Genomic DNA, 24,473 nt, shown 5'->3' with positions numbered 1-24,473 from the left:
CTACAAACTGACAGGTAAATAAAATTGTTTTATCCCTGTTGTATTGGAAGGAGTTAAATTCTGAAGGTGTTCACAAGACATGCTATTCTTACACAAACACGTTTGCACCCACGCGTACATTTTCCCTAGTCCATATGGCTTTGCTTGCAAAGTACATGTACACCAACTTTTTGAAAAATACACTCAACTTTTTGGGAAAGTACTCTTGCCTCGGGTTTAGGGTAAACAGGTCTGATAATTTCTTTTGAAGCGGCACAATAATCTGCAGAAACTAGCAAAGAATACCTTATGAACTGCAAACATCTTTATTTCTGTCAACAGAGCGGCACAGTAATTCGCAGAATCTAGTGGAGAATCTTGTTATAAACTGTTTACTTTTTCTTTTAGAGTGGCACACTAATTGGCAAAATGTAGCGAGGAGTCTCTTATAAATCAAAAAAATCATTGTTTCTGTCAGCAGAGCTGTACAGTTTCTGATGGTTACAGACTAACAGAATCTAGTGGAGAATCTTTTTATAAAGTGTTTTACTTTTTCTTTTAGAGTGGCACACTAATCTGCAGAAACTATCGGAGAATCCCTTATAAAACCCAAATCTTTATTTCTGTCAACAGAGCTGCACAGTATTTTACAGACTTTAGTGGAGAATCTCTTTATAAACTGTTTTTCTTTTAGAGCGACACAATTATCTGCAGAAACTAGTTGAGAAATCTCATAAACCATGAACTTTTGATTTCTGTCCACAGAGCGGCACAGTTTCTGAAAGTAATGGCAGACCAGCAGGCCCTGCAGGACTCACAGAATCTGTCCATGAACCTGGCCATCCAGAACAAGATCCGCGACACACTGAAAGCCACGCTGATGGAGATCCCTGGCTACGAGGAGCTGCTGGCCGACATCATCAACATCTGTCAGCACATGTACGAGTCTCGCATGTACCTGGAGCCCACCGAGAAATACATGCTGGTTAAGGTGAGTGTGTGTCAGTGTCTTTCACTTTGTGCACATATATCTGAATAAAAATATGTTAGTTCAGGCCTGAAAGTGGCAGGTATTTTACTCGCCGTGGCGAGTAGAAACATGTAACTGGCGAATAGAGATGTTCATCTACTCGCATTTGATGCAGGTAAAGTTGCTGAAACAAATTGTTGGTTTGGCTAGTAACGTTTGCTCTCTGGCTAGTAAATTTTCAGAATCACTACTAGCCAAAGGCTAGTGCACCATTTTGTTTACTTTCAGGGCTGTAATTATACACATTACAAAATATTCACTAACAAAATAGTATCTGAATCCCTCAAAGATATATACTTGATGTGTAAGGACAGCTGAGGTCATAATAGGGGTAATTTTGAGTGAATTGATTAAGGGTTTGGTTTTTGTATTCCTGTCTCAGTGTCTTTCTGCCCATATTGATTTGTTAATGAAGCCTTCTGGAGCTGTCCCTTGGACAGCTATTACCACAAATATTTGTTGATTTTTGTGTTTATTTGTTAGGTTTGGGTCATTTTTGTTGTGCTTTGTTTGGTGTTCTTTACCTTTGTTTTGTTTAACATAATGTATATTCCTTTTAAAACAGGTGATGGCATTTGGACTGTTCTTGATGGACACAAAGGAAGGAAACAACATCTACAAGATGGATGCTAAGAAACGCATCAGCATGCACAAAATTGACAGAATACTCAAGGTAATTGGGTTACCTGTGTGTGTGTGTGTGTGCATCTGTGTATCTGTGTGTGTGTGTGTGTGTATAAGGCGCTAAAAATTCAAAAATTGTCCATGCTGGAGGTACATTTCCTGGCACTTTTTTTTGTGTGTTAAAAACTTCCAGATCTTGGCTTTATTTTCACATTAACGTACATTCAATTTGCTTGCCTTTTTTACAGAACCTTGAGATAGTCCCCCTGTACGGTGACATGCAGATTGCACCGTACGCCTACCTGCGCAACTGTCCAAACTTTGACCCGTCCAAGTGGCCTTGCTGCGAGTCCAGTGCTCCCAGCCCGCAGTCCAACCTCCTCATCAATCTGGAAGCAATCAGGGACGACCATGGACAGTACATCAGTCAGCTTGCTCGCCATAGCAACGAGGCCACGACCACCACACGGGAGGTGCCGCGGAATGACGAGGAAAACCGGGAGCTGACGGAACTGGCTTTGCGAGGTCTACAGCTGTTGTCGGCATGGACGCAGCAAGTCATGGAACTGGTGAGAGAGGCGTGTATAGTTGAACCCCACTCTTTGTGACCTCGAACACTCTGAGAACATCAGGTGTTAAAAGGGAAGGAGTTTTAGAATAAAGGTTTATTTACAGAGCCAGAGGTTATCAATCAATCAATCAATCAATGAGTCTTATATCGCGCATATTCCGTGGGTACAGTTCTAGGCGCTCTGCAGTGATGCCGTGTGAGATGAAATTTTATACGGCCAGTAGATTGCAGCCATTTCGGCGCATATTTACCTTTCACGGCCTATTATTCCAAGTCACACGGGTATAGGTAGACAATTATTAGCAATTCTGCCAGGAAAGACCCTTTTGTCAATCGTGGGATCTTTAACGTGCACACCCAATGTAGTGTACACGGGGGGAGGTTCGGACACCGAAGAGAGTCTGCACACAAAGTTGACTCTGTGAAATAAATTTCCGCCGAACCTGGGATCGAACTCACGCTGACAGCGGCCAACTGAATACAAATCCGGCGCGCTACCAACTGAGCTATATCAGAAGAAGCAATGTCTTAACAGGGGGGAGTCTTTAATCAAAAAGCCTTTGAAGGAGGTGTTGGGGGGTTTCACTGTTTTGAATGAAATGTGGGCGGGGATGTAGCTCAGTCGGTAGCGCGCTGGATTTGTATCCAGTTGGCCGCTGTCAGCGTGAGTTCGTCCCCACGTTCGGCGAGAGATTTATTTCTCAGAGTCAACTTTGTGTGCAGACTCTCCTCGGTGTCCGAACACCCCCGTGTGTACACGCAAGCACAAGACCAAGTGCGCACGAAAACGATCCTGTAATCCATGTCAGAGTTCGGTGGGTTATAGAAACACGAAAATACCCAGCATGCTTCCTCCGAAAACGGCGTATGGCTGCCTAAATGGCGGGGTAAAAAACGGTCATACACGTAAAATTCCACTCGTGCAAAAAACACGAGTGTATGTGGGAGTTTCAGCCCACGAACGCAGAAGAAGAATGAAATGGAATGTTATCCTAAAGTAGATGAGTTAATTGAGATGTTCTGTGACGTTATCTGCCAAGACGGTGTTCCTTGTTGCAGAAACATTGCTGGTATCTTTCCTGTTTTATCCACCTGGTTAGTCTGTTTTTGAGCATGCCAGTGGATTTCTTTGTCATGTGCTTGTTGTTCCAGCTCAAGGGTTTTGTTTCTCTGCGTATATGTTCACCAAGGTGTTTATTAATACTTTTTTTTTAGTATTCATGGAAGCTGCTGAATCCAACCGACCCACACAAAAACAAAGAGTGTCCACATGAGGCAGAGGAGTATGAGAGGGTAAGAAGCATGTTCGTGCAGGTACTAAGAGTATAGTCTTGTGCATGAGTTGTAGAGCTTCATTTGGTCCTAGTTTTCAGAATGAGTGTTTGATAGTGATTTGTGATTTGTGCATCAACTCTTCCAAGAGGCTGTTTCTTCCATAAGGACCGCTCTTAGAAAGCCAGAAGCTTTTCTTTTACTGTAAATTTGTTTTATTTGTTGAAACAAAATTAAGAACATGAAACATCGGAGAAACTTTGGGAGGAAAGCTATCAGGACATAGGACAATAAAGAGCACACATTTTGCCTTGCACACAATTCAGCTGGTTCAGTGTACAGTTGTTCTATGTTCTGAGCACTTCCCTTTCTGTATCGCTTTGATTTAGAAGTAACGGCATAGCCTTGCTTGTTTTGATTCAAACTGATGATGATGAATGAGAGCAAAAACAAACAAAGGCAAGTGAGACAAACTTCAAGCCATGGTGTAGATTCTCCTCTCTTTTTCCGACAGGCTACTCGCTACAACTACAGCCGTGACGAGAAGTTTGCCCTGATCGAGGTGATCGCTATGATCAAGGGTCTGCAGCTGTTGATGTCTCGCATGGAGTCAGTTTTTATGGATGCCATCCGGCGTCACATATACGCCCAGCTACAAGACTTTGTGCAGCTCTTCCTGAGAGACCCCTTGCGTAAAGCCATCAAAAAGAAAAGTGACATCATCAAAGTGTGAGAAATCTTTTTCTGTTTGTTTAAAAACCTGCCAGTTTTTGATTTGAGCAATTTTTTTTTTTTTATAATTAGACAACTTTTGTATGAAACATTTGGTTACGTCAGTTAAGAGAATATTAGTGCAATCGATATGTATTGTTATTGACAAGGTCTGTCAGCTGTGGCATCGGTGATTATATTTATGCTCTTTTCAGTTCGGTAACTTCTTTGTTCATGGCATATTTTTTGTGTTCTAACACTATTGCACAGAAGTAGAGCAGTGCAGAATTAAAAAACAAAACAAAGAAAAGAGCAGCTTTACCTGGCTCTATCGCCTCAGCTTTTAGCATAGGACAGCGTATTGATTTTCTGCAGGATCCTGCTAACCCCACTCGTAAGTTTAAGAAAAGACAGTTACTTTTCTTGCTGTGTTATGCTTGAGTCTCATGTGTTACTTGTGTGTTAAACAGCATCATCGTGTCAGTGCGAGACACATGTTAGTTTTTTTACTTTGTTAATCTCGAGTCTCATGTATTACCTGTGTTGAACAGCATCCCGTTTTCTTGCTTTGTAATGCTTGAATCTCATGTGTTACGCATGTGTTGAACAGCATCATCATGTCAGTGCGAGACACATGTGTGGACTGGTTGCGAGGCACAGAACCACCAGAAGACCCCGCCATGAGAGGCAAGAAGGATCCTGACGATGGCTTCTTCATTAAGGTGCCTCGCAGGAACGTTGGGCCCTCATCCACACAGGTAACCAGAAATTGTGGGCACAGGTGTGCATGTTTTCAAACCTGTCAAACGTAACAAGAAATTCTAGGCATGTCTCGCATGGAGTCAGTTTTTATGTGCAAGTTTTCAAACCTGTCAGAGGTAACAAGAAATTTTAGGTGTAAGTGTGCAAGTTTTTAAATCTATTAGAGGTAACAAGAAAATATGGGTTAATAGTGTGCTCGTTTTTGAACCTATCAAAGATCTTGGGAGGATTATGTTTGTTCAGATGACTTACTGATGTGGCATTCACATGTGAGCCTTTTGAATTGGTTGAAAGAGTGCTTTATTTCTCATTCATTTAACTAGGCTATGAAAAATTGAAAACAAGAAAAGGGAGGACACCAAGTTGAACTTAACAAAATGTGTTCTATTGAATTTGAATCGACTAAAGTGCAGGTGTGGTATTTATGTGATACATGTCTTGACCATGCAGAGACTGGTAGCAGTTTAGTGAGGTATGGAGACTGGAGTAATGTTGTGTTAGTCTGTGTGTGTGTTAGTGGTTGTGCGTGTGTGTCCGTGGCGCTCTAGCAGTGCTTGTTGAAATTCGGTATCAGTGACTCTGCTGGTGTACAAAGTGAGTGTATATTTAATAGGGGCAAACCAACGACTTCTTAATGATAACCCTGGCAAAGTATTTATTGAATTACATCACTGATATTTCACTTATTTCAGCTGTATATGATCCGGACTATGCTGGAATCCCTGATTGCGGAGAGGAGTGGGGGTAAAAAGACACTACGCAAAGACATTGACCCCCACCACCTGATGACCATTGATGACTTCCATCGACGTTCCTTCTTCTGGAACTACCTCCTCAACTTCAACGGTGGGTTAGCTGATTGTTGACTACATTTACAGTGTGAACACAATAAAATGTGTTTTGTTTGCCCTAATGTGTATTAAAAGAGGGTCACAAGCTACTTTTTTGAACTCCTGGTCTGATTTTGATTTGATCCTGGTCATTGGATAGTAACTAAGGTTGAAAGTGAACAAGTAAAATCCATCAAATCATAGAAAACAGAGGTAAATTTCTTGGCCTGAGCTACAAGTTATCAAGTTAAGTAAACTCAAATTTTTTTAAACTGCACAGTTTCTTTTTCCTTGGCCATTGTTTGCTTTTGAAATTGTATTTACTGAAAGTATAGTTCACATAATGAAACTGTGCAGTTAAAACCTTTCAGCTGATGATATTAGGTACATGGGTCATTCCATAAAGCTGTGTACCAAACGTGTGACATGCATCATGGAGATTGAAAGTGTCTGAATAGGTTGTTATTACGGTTTATGTGAAAGATATAGACATATGTCACGTTGCCATGCTAAACAAAAGATAAGTTTAATCTTTTTGGATACGAGGGGTGGTCGGAAAGTTGTGTAACATCACACATGTTTAACGTAACATGAGATCTAAACACACAAGACAGATAACAAAAAGCCATAGTATATAGTAACAAGCTTTTTTTGCTTTACATTTAGAGATTATGGAATTATCGGGAAGAATATGCACGCTCAAGAAGCAAACATCACAAGAAAGCTGTACCGACTTCGTGATAAAGTCGACCATTTCATTCTTTCTTTCCGAATGGGCCGTGCTCAGTATCTTTGGATCTTCGGTTCAACTTCAATGCGTATCTTTGGTGTAGTTTTCAGGTTAGTCATCATTAACTTCAGGTGTTCATGTTGTATGTGATATATGGCTGCTGTTTTTCATGTGTTATCAGTTTTGTCATTTTCTGTTTGTCTTTGAGCGTGTATCGTTATGTGTTATAAGCGCATGATCGAGTGACTTGTTTGGTGAAATTGTTGTTTTGTACAAGGGCATTGTTTTTGTGGCTCATCGACTTGATAGGATATACTGTTACTTATTACTCATTTCTCTGCTTGCTTCAGCACAGTCTATCTTTAGCTTTCTGACACTCTTTTAAGCAGAATAAGTTGGAATGGACCTCTGGTGCTAGTGAGAATAGACTAAAAATAAAAATCCAAGATGTTATGTTTTTTTAGGCTGATCACAGTCTCTTAGGTTTTTGACAGGCATTAAAGTGTCACATTTTTTAGAGCCCAGGAGAGGCCATAAAATCACCTATAAAACGTCAAAATTTGTTTTCAGCTGGGGGGCTTTGTTCCCCTGGACCCCCCAACAGGGCGCTGCCCCTGTACCCCGCCAGGGCATGGGCGGCCCCTGGACCCCTGCCTCAGAATTTTCAGTCAATTTATTTTTTTAGGTTTCACCCATGCATGTGTAGGGGAAAACAGCTAAGTGCATATGTTACACTAGCACAAAACACAACAAAGATGTATATCGGGGAGTTCTTGGTCGCATTTCATGAGCAGCCACACGGATACTTAAAATCAAGATTTAAGCATGTCACACAAAAACTGCCATTTTTGACGTCATTTTCAGTGTTTGCTTTCATACAAAACACTAACCAACCGAACGATTTTCTTGATTATATTATCGTTATCTCTTTGGTTAATTTGCAGTCTGTTGATATCCTTATATCATTCGAGAAGCAAGAAAAACATTCCGAAATTTTACTCTAAAGTCATGACCCTCTTGTGGTACACAGCTTTGTGGAAGGACCCACATACATTTTTTTTTTTATACTTGAGCATCTATTTGATACGTATGTGATGAGCAAGGAGATGTTTTGGAAAGTGAGTTCGAGTGCTTTTATTCTGTTCAGAATCTCTGTTTAACTGCTGTGACCTGTCTCAACTTTGGTACCGAGAGTTCTTCCTTGAAATGACAATGGGAAAACGTATACAGGTAAGTGAAAAGCATGATAAAATAGATCGTTATGAGGCTGACCATTTGGACAAAGATGGTTGAGTATTAAAATAGTTGAAAATGGGTAGTGACAAGCAAGCATTGTCTGGAAAACTGTTGATGAATTAATAATACTTGCCTAGTGAAGCAAGTTTTGGTATTTGGTTGAAGTTCATGTCTGTCTGCTGGCTGGTGATTTGTTTCATTTGTTTACAAGCGGCACGACCATCAACCGATCCAAAGCTTTCGGTGTCATTTAGTCCCTTTTCTATCAGCACCATCTTTTGAGTATGTCAGTTTGAAGAAGGTTATTTCCAATCCATAATAACACTGGTATTCCTCTTTACTTGTGTTCAAAAGAGTTCAACAAATGAAAACTTGTTCGTATTTTAACAGTTCATTTTGTTTTGCGTACAGTTTCCCATTGAGATGTCCATGCCCTGGGTCCTGACAGACCACATTCTGGAGACCAGGGAACCATCCATGATGGAGTGAGTGTCTTACTTTCTTTTGAGCCCGAGTCCATGCTTTGACGCAATGATCATGACAGAAAACCTGTCATATTAGTGCTGATTTTGAAGCTGTATTTCGAATCTGAGTTTGAATCTGTGGCTTGAATGGTTTGTGGTTTATTTGCTGCATGAGTTTTGTTATCGTACATTGTCCATGTCTTCTGTTCTTTTGTTAGGTACAGTGGAGCCCCTCTTTTAAAACCACCCTCGGTTAAAAAATCAGGGCATGAAGGGATGGAGTCTCAACATGGTGGTTCATTTACAGACTTTATGTAAAACAATTGTTTAGAAAAAGCAAGGTCTGAGAAAGAAGCACTCTTAAATCAGGGTTCAAAGGGGGTTTCCACTGTAATATTCTCATGATAGCAGATTAATAAGATTTTTGCCAACCTATCACAAACATACAAAAATATGACATGGCTGGAAAAGCAAAAACAATATGAGCAGTAGTTTGCAATAAGTTTCCAAGTACTGTATTAATGTTTGACTCTTTCAGGTACATCCTGTACCCACTGGATCTGTACAACGACAGTGCCCAGTACGCTCTCATGCGCTTCAAGAAACAGTTCCTCTATGATGAAGTGGAAGCGGAGGTCAGAATGATAATCTTCAGAAAATTAGACAGAGAGTAACATGCATCTTTGTGAATCACAAAAGCTTGGGCTGTCAGTGGTGTGTCCAGTTGCTTATATTGGGGTTTAAATCCATGTGCTTTAAATGAAGTTTTTAGAACTTGTCAGTTTCATTGGATGCAGAAGCCAGATTGATCGCCTGAATAAAGTTGATAAGAGAACAGTCTGATTGACGTAGATAAGAGAACAGCCGTAAAAACGTAAATAAGAGAACAGTCTGAATCAAGTAAGTAAGAAATACATTATGGGCTTCTGCATACAAAGCAGATTGGTTAAACTATTAAAGCAGAGTAGCAAAATAAATTTGTTTTTGACTTTCTCATCACAAAAATGATACTTTGCTTTAGACATTCTTGTACACTATATCTGATCGGAGTGTATTCAAATAATATGATTGGTGTTGCAGGTGAACCTGTGTTTTGACCAGTTTGTGTACAAGCTGAGTGACCAGATCTTTGCTTACTACAAACACCTGGCTGGAAGGTATGCGAACAGTGTTGATGGCTTCCCTGTTGTTTTACTAATAAATGAGACAACTATGTTGTTCGTTTTATTACTTTGAGACAGATCATTTGTCCATTGTCTTTCAAATCTGTCTTTAGTTTGCTTATTTTTATTGTTTTTCATAGGTGGTGCTATCTCTAAAGTGTAGTTTTAAGAAAGAAAGAAAGTTTTCTGAAGACCAGAGCAGAGACAGTTACACATTACAAAATTGAAACCTTAAGGGGAAAACGCGAGAAATTTTTTTTTTAAACAAACTTTTTTTCACATGCGAAGTCACAATGTGCATTATTTTGGCAGCATTCTCCTGGACAAGCGGTTCCGTGCAGAGTGTGTGAATGCAGGGGAGAAGATCCAGTTTCCAACAGCCAATCGCTATCAGACACTGCTGAAACAGCGCCACGTGCAGCTGCTGGGTCGTTCCATTGACCTAGATCACCTGATCGCACAGCGGGTCAACGCCGCACTGCAGAAAGCCTTGGACGTGGCCATCTCCCGCTTTGAAGTCGGTGACATCACTGGTATCATTGTGAGTACTTTGGTTTTTTTGCTCAGCTCTTTGAAATCTTCTGTGTTGGTACTTAATAACATGTGGTTGATTATTTCCCCTCTTGTGTTGTCCATACCTGAAAGACTTTCAGACAAAAGGAACTCATTGAATAAAAAAAAAATTTAAACTTGGCAAAAGGAATTCAGTAAATAAGAAAAAAAATTAAAACCTGACACTCAGGCATTTTAAACTTTCATGAATTCCAACAATTTTCTAAAAGAATGTTAAACTTGTCAATTGAGTTTGATACCTGTCACAAACATGTCAGCTTCTGAACAAGATGTTGAACCTTGCAGTGTGAATTTGTTCAGACTGTCTGTTTGTGTAATGTGTTTGTACACCAGCTTCTTACAGTGGAACCCCATTTTTAAAACCTCTTCCCTTTTAGGTCCCTAATTTGTTCAGACTTTCTATTAATAGGATCCTCTCTTGATTTTCTTAGATTTTTGGAGGTCTTAAAAAAGAGTGTACCACAGTACTATAACAGCTGCATTGCCCCACTGTTGTTTAATTGCAGGAACTGGAGAGTCTGGTGGAGTGTAACCGCTTGACTCACAAGCTGCTGGCAGAGTACCTGACGCTCAATGACTTTGACGCCATGCTGCGTGAAGCCAACCACAACGTGTCAGCTCCGTACGGTCGCATCACATTGCATGTCTTCTGGGAACTCAACTATGACTTGCTGCCGAACTACTGCTACAATGCTGCCACCAACAGGTTGGAAATGGGGATGTTGGGAAATAACTCCGCCGGGTTTGTATGGGTTGTGAAAGAGTGAATACCCTTGCTTTTAGTGAGGTCAACTTTCCCTCAAGTCATTATAGGTCAGTCACTAGCAAGGAGTGTGTCTGAAACATGTGGACAAGGAGCTCGTGGGAAAGTTTGCTTCACTGAAAGCAAGAGTATTCACTCTTTGACAACCCATACAGACCTGACAGAGTTATTTTCGGAGTTTGTCTACTCGTTTGTGTCCTCCACGTTTTGATCTCGGGTCATGCTGTGCTTGGTGTTTACTACCACATTAGTAGCCATCTTCTCAGACAAATGAAAGTACCCTTTCTTTGACACTCTTGACAAATTTTAAACTCGCAGTTTTTGTTGTTTACTTCCAGATTTGTCAAAACGCAGCTGACCTTTGAGAAAGAAACCAAGAGAGACAAGCCTCCCAACCCTTCAGCGTACTACATCTGGGGCAGCAAGGTATGGCATCTCAACCATGCATGATCAGTTGTTCATGGAAACTCAAAATAGTCTGGTATTAGTGGAACTGAGTGTTCAGAATTATTTTTAGATCTTAGCGTGTGGAAGGAGTAAAAGGACAGCTTTTACTTTAGTGTGCTACTTTTGTGGAGATTCAGCTCTAAGGTGTGGTCGATACGTGTATTGCATATTTATCTGAAACACCATTGTAATGCAGATGGACATTGTTCTTTATTTAAAAGCTTACCTGACAGCTGTAACATACCTGGCTTGTATGCTTTAAATCTTTACACAATTTATTTTTCATACAGTCGAACCTATCAATAATGACCACCCAAGGGACACACTGGAAGTTGGAGTTATAAAAAGGTGTTCACTATGGAAAGGTGAATTTGATAGGGAAATAAGATCTGGGGATTCTTTGTGGTGGTCATTGTGGACAGGTGGCCCTTATCCAGAGATGGTTGCAAGGGCAGGTGGGACTGTATTACTCACTTTGGTCTTGTTGCAGCGCATGAACACATCATTCGCCACCATGTTACTACTTTTGGTCTTCTTCTTGCAGCACATCATTCGCCACCATGTTATTATTTTTGGTCTTCTTCTTGCAGCGCATCAGCACAGCATTCGCCACCATGTTACTACTTTTGGTCTTTTCCTTGCAGCGCATCAACACATCATAATAATTCACCACCATGTTACTACTTTTGGTCTTTTCCTTGCAGCGCATCAACACATCATTCGCCACCATGTTACTACTTTTGGTCTTCTTCTTGCAGCGCATAAACACATCATTCGCCACCATGTTACTACTTTTGGTCTTCTTGCAGCGCATCAACACATCATTCACCACCATGTTATTATTTTTGGTCTTCTTCTTGCAGCGCATCAACACATCATTCGCCACCATGTTATTATTTTTGGTCTTCTTCTTGCAGCGCATCAACACATCATTCGCCACCATGTTACTACTTTTGGTCTTCTTCTTGCAGTGCATAAACACATCATTCGCCACCATGTTACTACTTTTGGTCTTCTTCTTGCAGCGCATAAACACATCATTCACCACCATCTTCAGCCTGTACTCTGGGTTCATCGGTGCTCCTCACTTCAGGGCCATCTGTCGACTGCTGGGCTACCAGGGGATTGCTGTTGTCATCGAGGAAGTCCTCAAAACCATTGAGAGCTTTGTGAGTCACCTCTGTACTCCTTTAACTGCAGTGCCACCCGGCCCCCCCCCCCCCCCCCCTTTTTTTCAAAGACCCAAGTTTTCCAAATATTTTGTTTATAGTTTCTCTAAATTTACCTCCTTTTCTGACTGTTCCTTTTAAGACCTGCTTTTCTCAGATTTTTGGAGCTCTTATTGGGGGGGGGGGGGGGGGGTGTTCTACTGTAACAAGTTTCACATTATCAAAGATTTGTATCAGTGCATATTCCATTCCCTCTTCAGTGTCACAGATTTTGCCACCTGTGTGTACAACCATGCATTTGGAAAAAAGGTTTGAGATAGCCATGTTACATATAACATTTATTTCTAAATGATCATTCCATGAATATTGCAGAGTCTGATAGGTTTTTTTTTTTAAGTTGCCATTCTTATGCCATATACATCAGTACTTGGGCCATAGCAAAACTGTCCGTACATTCAATCAATCAATCAATGAGTCTTATATCGCGCATATTCCGTGGGTACAGTTCTAGGCGCTCTGCAGTGATGCCGTGTGAGATGAAATTTTATACGGCCAGTAGATTGCAGCCATTTTGGCGCATATTTACCTTTCACGGCCTATTATTCCAAGTCACACGGGTATAGGTAGACAATTATTAACTGTGCCTAAGCAATTTTGCCAGGAAAGACCCTTTTGTCAATCGTGGGATCTTTAACGTGCACACCCAATGTAGTGTACACGGGGGGAGGTTCGGACACCGAAGAGAGTCTGCACACAAAGTTGACTCTGTGAAATAAATTTCCGCCGAACCTGGGATCGAACTCATGCTGACAGCGGCCAACTGAATACAAATCCAGCGCGCTACCAACTGAGCTATATCCCTGCCCATTGCAGGTGTCCGGTCACGGGAGGGGTGACCACACCACCCCCTTCCCCATACACTCACACAGAGACACACAAACAACAGGATTGAGTCTATGCTAATCACTTCTTGTGGCTACTAAACAGTAACAATAAACTCCTAATACTTCTTTAAACGTTCTGTAAAAATGATTTGTATGAAAAGTGTTGAAAAGAAGAGATAAAATAAATCCTCAAGGTAGTGAACACACTCACCATGCACTGACATACGAAAGCAGCCACACAAACACAGCACAGAGGAGCGTGTGCAGATGCTTTGCAAGAATAAGCTTGAAAACCAGTTTGAATAAATAGCAGCAGATAGAGCTGCATGTCATAATCATGTAATTTATTTTTTTCTTGTCTGGCTTTATTGACTGCATGCCGATCATGTGGCATGGCAGTGACTTTTCACTCTTCAGTCGGAAATACACTGCGCATAACACAGCTCCCACTCTCCCTCACTAATGCCTACACCAAGCCGTGACAACTGATGCTTGGAAATTGTGTGGAAGAGTACACCTCTCTATTTCTCTCCAATGCTCTTCCTGCTGACATGCAGTGACACCGGATACCCACAGAGTTTAGCCAGCTACCCCTCCACCCCCACCCCCCTCCCTCTCTCTCACTTCCTCCAGCCATGTACTGTTGGGGACTGTGGACAGAGAGGCCAGCTGCACTGTTCACTCAGAGCAAAACCAGTTGACTGTGTCGTAACTTTTGACAAAGCAAGACAACTGAAGGGTTCATAGTTTAGGCAACCGACTCACTGGTCAAGGCTGAGGGGAAACAAGAGTATCTTGTCAATGAAAGAGGTTACACACAGACACACGATGCTGAGAACTGTGGCCGGTTTTTCACTCTCTTTCGCTCAGGACCTTTATCGACTGTGGTTTCTGTTTACGTCCAACAGACAAGAATAAAGAGCTCAGTGCAGTTTCATGTTGGCATCTTCGCATGTACTCCACTCCTGACCAAAACTACCCCCCCCCCCCCCCCCCCCCCCCCCCTCCTGATGGGTACACGGGCACTCAAGTTATCAGTGACTGTCATCACGCCATTGCGGCTGTGATCTTTGTACCAAGAGCCGGACTGCTCTGTTATCGATTTTGTTGTGGTGAAAATTTGACGATGGTCTGTCCGTACATTGGAGGTATGACCTGCTGTTGGGACCGAAAATGAGTGTCCGCGTCCACGTTTTGCAGGTGTCCGTTTAAGGGGGGGCAAATATAGAAGGAAAACACTCTGTGCCCAGCAAATGTGTCCGTACATGTCAGGTGTCCGCTCACGCCGGGGGCCGTACATTGCAGGAACTGCTGTATCTGTGTGGACAATATGTTGCTTTTTATGCTCACACATTGGATGAATTGAGAAGACAGATGTTGTTGCATTCGACAGCTGAAAGGAACAACGCTGGAGTACATGAAGACACTGATGAAGGTGATGCCAGACATCTGCAAGCTGCAACGCTATGACTACGGATCCCCAGGTGGGTTGCTGGCTCAATTGTGTGTTGAAAGGTGAACATATGCAATCTATACTACCCTTCTTAAAAAAAAAACCGTGGCAGATCTTTGTAATGAGGCCAGGTTTATAATTGGAAAGGCCATTCATTCTCCCACCGTATTCAGCAAACAGAGTGCTTTTACGCAAGATAGTGCCTATACAGTGGAACAGACAGCACAGACACCCCGGAAATGAAATTCAAAAAGCAAGGTTCCCTTCGTTAAAATCGACTGGTATTATAGGGTGTGTATGTTCTTATTTGCGTACGTGTGATTTGTGTGTGAGTGTGTGTATGCATGTGTGCATGCCAGCATGTGCGATAAACAGCACAGAAAGTTTGTGTGTTATAAATAGAATGGAAATTGTGTGTTACCTCAACAAAGTATAATTCACACCTCCACTCCCTTGTAACTAAAACATACACTGTCAAATTTCTTGTGAAACTGTATAAGGCAAAGCTCTTAGAGTTCTGTGACATTTAAATATCACACATAGTGTTGTCTGGTGCAGGTGTTCTAATGTACTTCCAAGCCCAGCTGAACGACCTGATTCAGTACCCAGACCTCCGGACAGAGGTGTTTCAGAGCTTCAGGGAGGTTGGCAACGCTATCATCTTCTGCATGCTGGTGGAACAGTCATTGGTAAGGACACCTGTTGATGGCCGCCTGAGCTCAGTGTTAGCACTTCTGACTTCCAAATTAAAGATCTAGATTTCAAATTGTGAGAGCGCCTGGAGTGCATGTTGCTAACTAATTATTCTGACCGTCCTCACTGGCCTAAAAAACAGTTTTAGGGAGGTTAACTGGTGAGAGAGGGAGAGAGAGAAAAGACTGAATCAAAGGAAAGTTTTCAGTCTGTATCTTTCCAAACTTATCTTTATCTATGGTATCAGGTTTGAACCTGAATCTATTTATTTGGTGACTTGGTAATAAAACAACCATCACTGCCCCTTTCCATCCCCTTCATTGGTCTAAACAAACTGTCTGATATGTTCCAGACTCAGGAGGAAGTGCTGGACCTGAAGCATGCTGCACCTTTCCAGAACATCATCCCCAAACCATACATCCCTCCCAAAGGTAAGCACGCTTTTCTGTTTGTCACGTTTCACAATATCAGTTCTGTTCCAAGAGTTGGTCTGGTGCTATCTATTTTATTACTGTAATTTTCAAGGAACTGGACTTCTTTTTTTTTGTACAGCAAAGGAGTCCATTTCAGAAAGTCTTTTGAAATGGAAATTGAATTAAATGACTCTCACCATCTTGCTATCAAGGAGTCATTGCATTTACTCGGAGAACTTCCTTTTTTCATTGCCTCATTATGTTATTTTTTTTTACAGCAAAGGAGTCCATTTCAGAAAGTCTTTTGAAATGGAAATTGAATTAAATGACTCGCACCATCTTGCTATCAAGGAGTCATTGCATTTACTGGGAGAACTTCCTTTTTTCATTGCCTCATTATGTTGTTTTAGTAAGTTCGTCCATTATACAAAGACCACTGGGGTGAAATACTCTTGTAATTGAAACGTTTCAATTTTGACAAAATTAAATGTTCCAATACCTTACCTTACCAGTTTTTTTTATTCTGGATTTTTGTATGTTAGCATTCTATCTGTTTTTAGATTTTTTACCTTTCTTGTGGTTTGATTTTTTTTAAAATGAATTTGCCTGATTGTTAGTTAGCCAATGAAGACTTTCTCTCAATAATGTTACTGTATTGGTATGGCGTGTTTGAACAGAGGGAAAAGACATGCGCGAGCGAGAGCAAGAGGTGAAGACGGTGATGAAACAGCTGGAGAAGAAGTACGCTGCACTGCAAGTTGTGTCCGTCATCAAGAAACTTGGCAATCAGACTGTAAGTCTTCATTTCTCTCTACACATGGTAGTATATGCAGTGCGTTAGCCTGTCTGTATGCTTATGGGTGCTCAAAGCGCATAGACCGCATACCTCCAAAGCATGGCATTTTGAATTATAAAAGGTTCCTGTGAAATCTACCACCTAAAAATGGGCAAATACTGATTAAATAATTTTGATTACTTTTTTAGATGGTGATGCAATTCGCAGAAAGAATCAGTCTTTTTTCTTCTTCTTTTTCATTTTTGTTTTGTTTTGGTCTGGTTAATCATGAGGTAGGTTCTTCATAATCTCTAACTTTACAAGTGAATATTTGTTATGCATATTTGAACCCAAAATATGGTTTGAAGTATGCGTGGGAACCAAGCGATGACTGAAGTGGACAGCACACAAGTCACAATCTTCTTCTTTTCTTCCAGCAAGCAGACATAGCAGCAGAGGGCGACCTTCTGACCAGAGAACGACTGTGCTGTGGACTGTCCATGTTTGAGATCGTGTTGACCCGCGTTAAGACTTTCCTGGATGAGCCGGTCTGGCAGGGCCCGCCCCCATCCAACGGTGTGATGAACGTCGACAAGTGCTCCGAGTTTCACCGACTGTGGAGTGCCATTCAGTTTGTCTTCTGTATGCCTGTTGGGGAGAATGAGTACACCGTTGAGTAAGTATATACTATTCTCTTGGTGTGTGTGTGTGTGTGTGTGTGTGTGTGTGTGTGTGTGTGTGTGTGTGTGTGTGTGTGTGTGTGTGTGTGTGCAGGGTGGAAAGGCCATAATGTGTGATAGATGTGGTATGAGTGAATGTGGATGATGCTTCTCCTGTTGTATGTCTATGTGTCAGTCTAGCTTTTTGTGAGCGTTATTTTATTCACGATGGTTTGTGTGGTATGTTTTTTAAGGTATATGACCACTTTTGTCATTTAGGCAGTCATACGCCAATTTTAGGGATGCATGCGTGGTATTTTCGTGTGTCTTTAACCCAGCGAAGTCTGACTCGAATTACAGGATCTTTTCCGTGCACACTTGGTCTTGTGCTTGTGTGTACACATGAAGGGGGATAAGGCACTAGTAGCAGGTCTGCATATAAGTTGACCTGGTTGATCGGAAATACATCCACCCTTAACCCACCGGGCGCAGCCAGGATTCGAACACTCAACCTTACGCATGAGAGGCTGGCGTCTTATCCACTGGGCCATTGCACCCGTCAACTTCTTCTTCACAACTGACAACATAAAATAAGTGTGTGTAAATATAAAACTTTGTGGCAGATATTCGCAGTAATCGTAACAGATTGAGAACAAGATCTACTTCCATTTGCAGAGAGCTGTACGGGGAAGGGTTGAACTGGGCTGGGTGTGCCATCATTGTGCTCCTGAGTCAGCAGCGGCGCTTTGAAGCCCTCGACTTCTGTTACCACGTCCTCAAGGTCAACCGTGTAGACATGAAGGATGAAGTGGTCAAAGGAATTGTGAGTATCTGTCTTCGTGGTGTGCATGTGTTTGTGTGCGTGAGTTTGGAGGAGGGGAGGGGTTTACGTTTTGGAGGAGGGTAGGGGTTTTGAGTGTGTGTGTGAGTGTGTGTGTGTGTGTGTGTGTGTGTGTGTGTGTGTGTGTGTGTGTGTGTGTGTGTGTTGAGGAAGGGAGGGGTTTTGAGAGAGAGTGTGTGTGTGAGTGTATTTTGTTGAAGTATGTGTGAAGATGTCTTTTGCTCTGGAGTTTGTTTTGATTGTCAGCCCCTTTGCTGTCTCTTATCTCTTCACTGATTTGGCCTATTATGGTCCGCTGGACCCGAAAAGCAACAGCTAACTAACTATCTCTTCACTATGAGAGAAAAAAGTATTTGTTATGAAGTATCTGAGTCTAGCTTTGTTGTCATTTTGTTAATGTTATTCTGATTTTCAAGCACCATCCAAACTTTGGTGTAGGTAAGAGCAAAGAGCAGAGTTTCATAAGGAAAATAAATGTTTGTAAATCTCTGAGGTTTCTCGTCACTTCCGTACCTTAAAGTTCTCTGTACCAGGAGCCTCATACCACTTAGTCAAAACATGACGATTTTACTTTCTCCTTGTTTACAGCCCCTGAAGAAGATGGTGGATCGAATCCGCAAGTTTCAGATCCTCAACAATCAGATCTTCTCTGTGCTCAACAAATACATGAAGACCAGTGACGCGGAAAGCATGCCAGTGGAGCATGTCCGCTGCTTCCCTCCCCCCATCCATCAGTCGTTGGCCACCAGCATTTAGTCAGCTAAACAGTTTCCGTGGGAACTCTTAAACACGCAGTTCGTCAGATTTGGGAGCCAGTCAGTGACTTTTGTTCCGTCTGCAAGACGAAGTTACTTGAGAACAGATCAAAATGAAATGATTTATTTCATTGTTGATGACAGAAGTACTCCATTTTGAGTGTTCAGTGAAACCTTTAATTATTTTTTACAAATCTGTGTTGTGTATCATTTTTTGACATGAAAACCGATGCATTTCTTTGGCAAAGAAAGAGTTCAGGGAATCTTGAATACATGAAAAAGTGATTACATTAATCAACTTACCTGCATGCATTTTGATGTACTCGAGGCCTGCCTGTTTGACTGTAATTTACTGTACATGTTTACAGACCAGTGTGAAGGTGGTTCCATCCCTTGGCTCAGTTGCAACCTTGTTCCTCCTCACCAGTGTTCTCCATGACACAAGACCAGAAAAGTAGTGATCCAAAAACAGAAAGACTGCTAACGTTCCAAAATTCACAATCAAAAATTGAGAATTGTAGGTTACTGGAACGTTTTATTATTGACTAAATGTTTTATTATTGTAACGTTTTGTTTTGTCAATAATTAAACATTCCAATGACCTACAATTCTTGTTTTTTATTAAAAAAAAAGTAGTGGTTAAGGAGCTGAGAGGTATGTGACCAAGTTCCATGTTTGGAGACTAGCTTAGTGACAGTGCAACTGACCAATGTGTGTTTTGCAAATGATCTGACCAGAATGTTTCTCCTATACATTGTCTTGACAAAATACTTGCCCGTTGTCCCAGACAAATCCTTTTTTAATAAGTTACTTGTTAGCTGCTCCAACAAAGCAGAAATTGTGTTGTTATTGAATGATTTACTTTTTGTGGAATTGAACAAAGTGAATGAATGATATACCGATAATTGAAATGAACAATCCTTTAATTTTTACCCCGTTTTTGTGTTGTTGTGTTTGCGGTTTCTTTTGTTTGTTTTTTAATCGTTTTTGTTTTGTTTTTGCAAAAGAGACAGTCTCATCAAAGGAATGAGTACATGGAAAAAAAAAGCATTGCTTGCCATTTTGTTACTGGTATTTTTTTTTCTTATGAATATGATTTGCTGTAGTTACAAATGTGTTTATTTTTTACATGCACATTTGCATTTGATCATAGACATGTGATGGCAGAATAGTAAAGTAGTGACTACCACACAGTGATGTATGTACACATCTGTTTATCTGTTTCTTTGCATCAACTCCAACAAACTAGTTTTGCTTGCCAGGCTGCATTAAGCCATTTTTATGTTGTGTTTGTGCACAATGAGTGCTTCATGTAATCATTGACTTGTGTTTTGCTTTGAATGTAGAAGCATGCTTGTTTTCTAATGAGTTAAAATTTGTGTTGAATTATACACTTGTGTCAGTACTTTTAGTATACCCACTACAAGGATCCTACACATATTCTGCCCTGGTGGTGATTGATGCAGAAGTGGGAAATTATATGTAATGATTGTTTTTGTTTTAATGATTATCAGTATATGAATGTGCATTTGGAAGATAACAGCCATGATTGCTAGTCATCTCTTGTACCCGTTTTCTATAAGTTATTCCCTTGATCAAAATGTGCCCCTTCCATGTGTTAAAGGAGGTAACTTAAAATTGAGTAAAGGGCAGTTGTACCTCATCATCTTAGTTTCATCTTACCAACACATTGTTGTGTTACTTTCATTTGCGTTGTGTTGTTAACTGCAGCTTATTTGGTGAAACCTCATGGCTGAAACTCTGTCACCTGCCTTTTTTGTAGGCCATTGATGCCTAAGAACCAACGGTGAAATTGTAGAGCAATGATTTAACTGCAAGGAAGGTGAAAAGTTCAGCACAGCTTTTAATTTATTCAGGCATTTGGTGTGTGTTCATTATAGTGAGAGGTAAGAAACAAAATCCACAGTGGGGGTTGCAATGTGAGGCTTCTTCAATAAGAGGACACCTCCCATGTGAGGACCCTGACTGTTGTTGTTTGTTAACTTGATCAAAATGTACTTATCATGAAAGGACACCTGCAGTTTAGGGACACTTTTGGTTTGTCCCAAGGTTTTTTCTTTCATGGAAGGTAGCGTGGTATTGATTCAATCAGCAGCACAAGATATGAATGAGGGTTGTCAAAATTTTAGCCAGGAATACAAATGTAAGGGAACAATACATGTAGTTATGTATTTATTCATTTGTGACAGATGATAATCAACTAAGGTCCTTATGTGTTGAAATTGTGGTGAAGGACATTCTCCCATAGCACACACACACACAAAGCAGTCAAGGTTTTCACTAACTCATACTCCATAAAGAAACATGCTGCATGCATTTTACACAGTCATGTTTGATTTTTGCTATGTTGTAGTCACTTTTATTGTATGGAGAATCTCAAGAAAATGAAAGTGTCATTTGAAAACCGTTTCAGTATTCTTACTGCACTATTAACAGATTGAAGTGTTGCACTTGAAATCATGTCACTTAAGTTCTTGATAGTTGTCATCATGTGCATTAAGGGGGGGTTACACATTCTAACAAGGGCAATGTATCATAAGTACCAAATGTTTTTTGCATGTTATGGCCTTGTATTTGATTTTTTTAACTTGGTATCTACAAACAAATTGTGTTCCCAGGGTTTTTGCAATTTTTTCAATCAAATTTTCACGCAATCATTATGTATGTCAACAGCCCTCTTGTTTTTATTTGCAGTAATGAGAGTGTAGAGTGTGGTGCTCTATACAGTATATCTTTAACTGAAATCAGGGTTTGTAACATGTTAGTCTGAGAAAAGAGAAAACATCAGTAGAATTAAAAGAAAAATTGTAACAACCATGTTGATGAATATTCTGACTTGGCATCACTTTTCAGGGCAGGGTGTGTAATGCTGAGGAAAATGCGTCTGGTTTGTGAACCTGTTTGTTGCTAGTTTCTGGATTTCATCTTCTGCTTTCACCAGGGGTTTATGGGAAAAGCAACCTGAATTTCTGTAAGCTTACTTCCATAGATCCCCACAGTTTTGTATCTGGATTCCATAGGACTAAAAAGTCTAAGCTGACCTGACCTTGGGTAATCTTGAGGAAATCCAAATTGTGGGGTTGAGAATGTGGTTCTCAAACGCCTAAATAAAAAAGAAGATAATGTGTAGAATTATGACGTTGATACACAATCATGAAAAAGGGAGATGGATGTACAGTGTAAAGATAATATTAGAACAAATGGGAGAGGAGGATCTCAAAAAAACATGTTTGTCACAAGATCAGTGAGCTACGGAGCAAAATTCAGTTTCGTAACCTTTATTGGTCATCTTTTTCTTTTGATGTTGATTTGGCTTGTTAAAAAAACACCAACTGCTATATCTATTAATACCCATTATTTGCATGGTGTAGTCATGTGTTTTTATGAACCAGTGGTGTTCCCTTGAGATAGAGAGAGAGAGATATGAATTGAATTGAATTGAACTTTATTTTACAAAGATTAAGATTTAAGGCTATGAGAGAGAGAGAGAGAGAGTGTGTGTGTGTGTGTGTGTGTGTGTGTGTGTGTGTGTGTGTGTGTGTGTGTGTGTGTGTGTGTGTGTGTGTGTGTGTGTGTGTGTGTGTGCAAAAGACAGACAGGAAGAAACCCCCCGCGGGCTAGGGGGAGTCCTATATTGGTTGGGACGAGAAAGAATTTACCCGATGCTCCCCAGCATGTCGTAAGAGGCGACTAACAGATTCTGTTTCTCCTTTTACCCTTGTTAAGTGTTTCTTGTATAGAATATAGTCAAAGTTTGTAAAGATTTTAGTCAAGCAGTATGTAAGAAATGTTAAGTCCTTTGTACTGGAAACTTGCATTCTCCCAGTAAGGTAATATATTGTATGTACTACGTTGCAAGCCCCTGGAGCAAATTTGTGATTAGTGCTTTTGTGAACAAGAAACAATTGACAAGTGGCTCTATCCCATCTTCCCCCTTTCCCCGTCGCGATATAACCCTTCGTGGTTGAAAACGACGTTAAACACCAAATAAAGAAAGAAAGAAAGACGGGAAGAATGTGGAGACTTTTTTTTAAGTACAGCACATGTTCCAGCACATGAACATGTGTTTGGTGTGATTGAATTCATGTAACCCTTTGTTTACTTTTCACATGTATGAATGGATGACATAGGTTTATACATAATATAATCAGTGTGGATAACTTTTGACATATATATTTAAATTTTGATGTGGTATAGTTCGATATGTCTAATTAAAGTTAGTGGCTCAAAAGTGCAATGACAAATGTTAGGTTTATTTTGTTTTAAAAGGCAAAAACATATAACATTGTATTTTATTTCAAGGCAAACTGTGAACAGACCGTCCTGCAGATGAGTGTTTGAAGAAGCACTTGGTACTTGAAACAGAAGGTGGAACTTTTCAGTTCTATTTGTTTATTTTTTGTTTTGTCTTATTTATTTATTTATTTTAAATCTATCATTTTGATCATGTTAATTCTTCTCAAAGACCACTGTCTGTTGTAAGTGCTCTTCACATACTTATATGTGAACATTTGATAAGTTGCTAATTTTTCGCATGTGTGTGTGTGCACCTGTATTTGTGCCTGAATTCTCACGCACGTGTGTGGGTGGATGGGTGTGTGTGCCTACACTGGAGCACCTGAATATGTCTGTGTGTGCGTCTGATCAAGCGTCTTGAAAACGTTTATATGAGGGATGGCAGTTGTCAAAAATAAACCATACAAGACCAGTAATTTAATTAAATAGAAAGGTTGTATTTTAGAGATCCATTTTTGTGAAACTTGAATAAGCATTTTGTGTGACCTGTTTGTTAATAATTCATTTTATATAACACCTGATGTTCTGTTTAAATGTCAGTGGTAAATGTTTTACACAGCTTTTCATGTTTACTTGTATTGTCTTGAATTTTAAAATCAAATAAAAAAAGAAATATTGTGTTATTTTGTTTTTATTTATCATGATCTGATAAACAATCGAGATACACATCGTTAACATTTTCTCTTCCCCATCATCAGCATTTCATTTCTTTCAATTCCCTTCTCTTGTTTCTTCTCCCTCTTCGCTGTTGTCCACTTTTCTTCTTCATCGTACACCTCTCTCTGTCTCCTTACTCTCCTAAAATAAAGAACTGCCAGTGCCATTGTCCTCTGTCACGATATCTCTATACAGACAACGCCGCTGAACTCGATCTCGTCGGGGCCCCCCCAAAGAGTTCGAGGTATGCGAAGTTCGTGTTATCCAACACGACGGATAGCTCGATTTTTCAAAGGAAGACTTCGAGCTATCCGAAGTCAAGGTAAGTGAAAGATTTTTAGTGATATAAAGAAGGCTGGTGGCAGGGACCAATGGTTCACGACGTATCCGAAAAATCGAGGTAAGCAGCGTAGTCTATCTACAGGACAGCTCTCAGCAGGCTCTTGGGGCTTTTTTGATGATGTGTGCAAATCTGCTTGTATGGTGTATATATTTATATGTACGTATTTACGTGCGGCATGTGTGTGCGTGTTTGTGTGTGTGACGGTTTGTGTGTGCGTGTGTGTTTGTATGTGCTTGTATGCTGACTTTATTAGCAGGCATCTGTCAAAAATTGTTACGATCAACGATCAAGTCAGTGTAATATCATGTATATACTTTTGATTTGATTACGTGAAATGCTGCTTTTGTACATTTTCTTTT

General features: G+C 40.5%; 1 protein-coding gene across 1 annotated transcript in view; it reads left to right on the top strand.

Annotated features, from left to right (window-relative positions):
• The window catches only part of LOC138968990 (cytoplasmic FMR1-interacting protein-like), a 32,412-nt gene extending 8,680 nt beyond the window's left edge, over positions 1-23,732 (top strand). Inside the window, exons 6-27 of the mRNA XM_070341675.1 lie at positions 745-970; positions 1,575-1,682; positions 1,882-2,202; positions 3,420-3,497; positions 3,991-4,205; positions 4,798-4,945; positions 5,642-5,795; positions 7,657-7,739; positions 8,157-8,230; positions 8,748-8,844; positions 9,290-9,366; positions 9,685-9,913; positions 10,452-10,651; positions 11,047-11,134; positions 12,181-12,324; positions 14,602-14,692; positions 15,220-15,350; positions 15,707-15,785; positions 16,445-16,560; positions 16,980-17,218; positions 17,877-18,024; positions 18,631-23,732. Of these exons, the coding sequence (XP_070197776.1) occupies positions 745-970; positions 1,575-1,682; positions 1,882-2,202; positions 3,420-3,497; positions 3,991-4,205; positions 4,798-4,945; positions 5,642-5,795; positions 7,657-7,739; positions 8,157-8,230; positions 8,748-8,844; positions 9,290-9,366; positions 9,685-9,913; positions 10,452-10,651; positions 11,047-11,134; positions 12,181-12,324; positions 14,602-14,692; positions 15,220-15,350; positions 15,707-15,785; positions 16,445-16,560; positions 16,980-17,218; positions 17,877-18,024; positions 18,631-18,798 (3,214 nt within the window). The 3' untranslated portion in view covers positions 18,799-23,732. The remainder of the gene's footprint in view (positions 1-744; positions 971-1,574; positions 1,683-1,881; positions 2,203-3,419; positions 3,498-3,990; positions 4,206-4,797; positions 4,946-5,641; positions 5,796-7,656; positions 7,740-8,156; positions 8,231-8,747; positions 8,845-9,289; positions 9,367-9,684; positions 9,914-10,451; positions 10,652-11,046; positions 11,135-12,180; positions 12,325-14,601; positions 14,693-15,219; positions 15,351-15,706; positions 15,786-16,444; positions 16,561-16,979; positions 17,219-17,876; positions 18,025-18,630) is intronic.
• The last annotated feature ends 741 nt before the right edge of the window (positions 23,733-24,473 follow it).

This window comes from Littorina saxatilis, linkage group LG6 (assembly GCF_037325665.1).
Source record: "Littorina saxatilis isolate snail1 linkage group LG6, US_GU_Lsax_2.0, whole genome shotgun sequence".
Lineage (NCBI taxonomy): Eukaryota > Metazoa > Mollusca > Gastropoda > Littorinimorpha > Littorinidae > Littorina > Littorina saxatilis.
The sequence above is the reverse complement of the archived record's forward strand: the minus strand, read 5'-3'. Positions and strand labels throughout refer to the sequence as shown.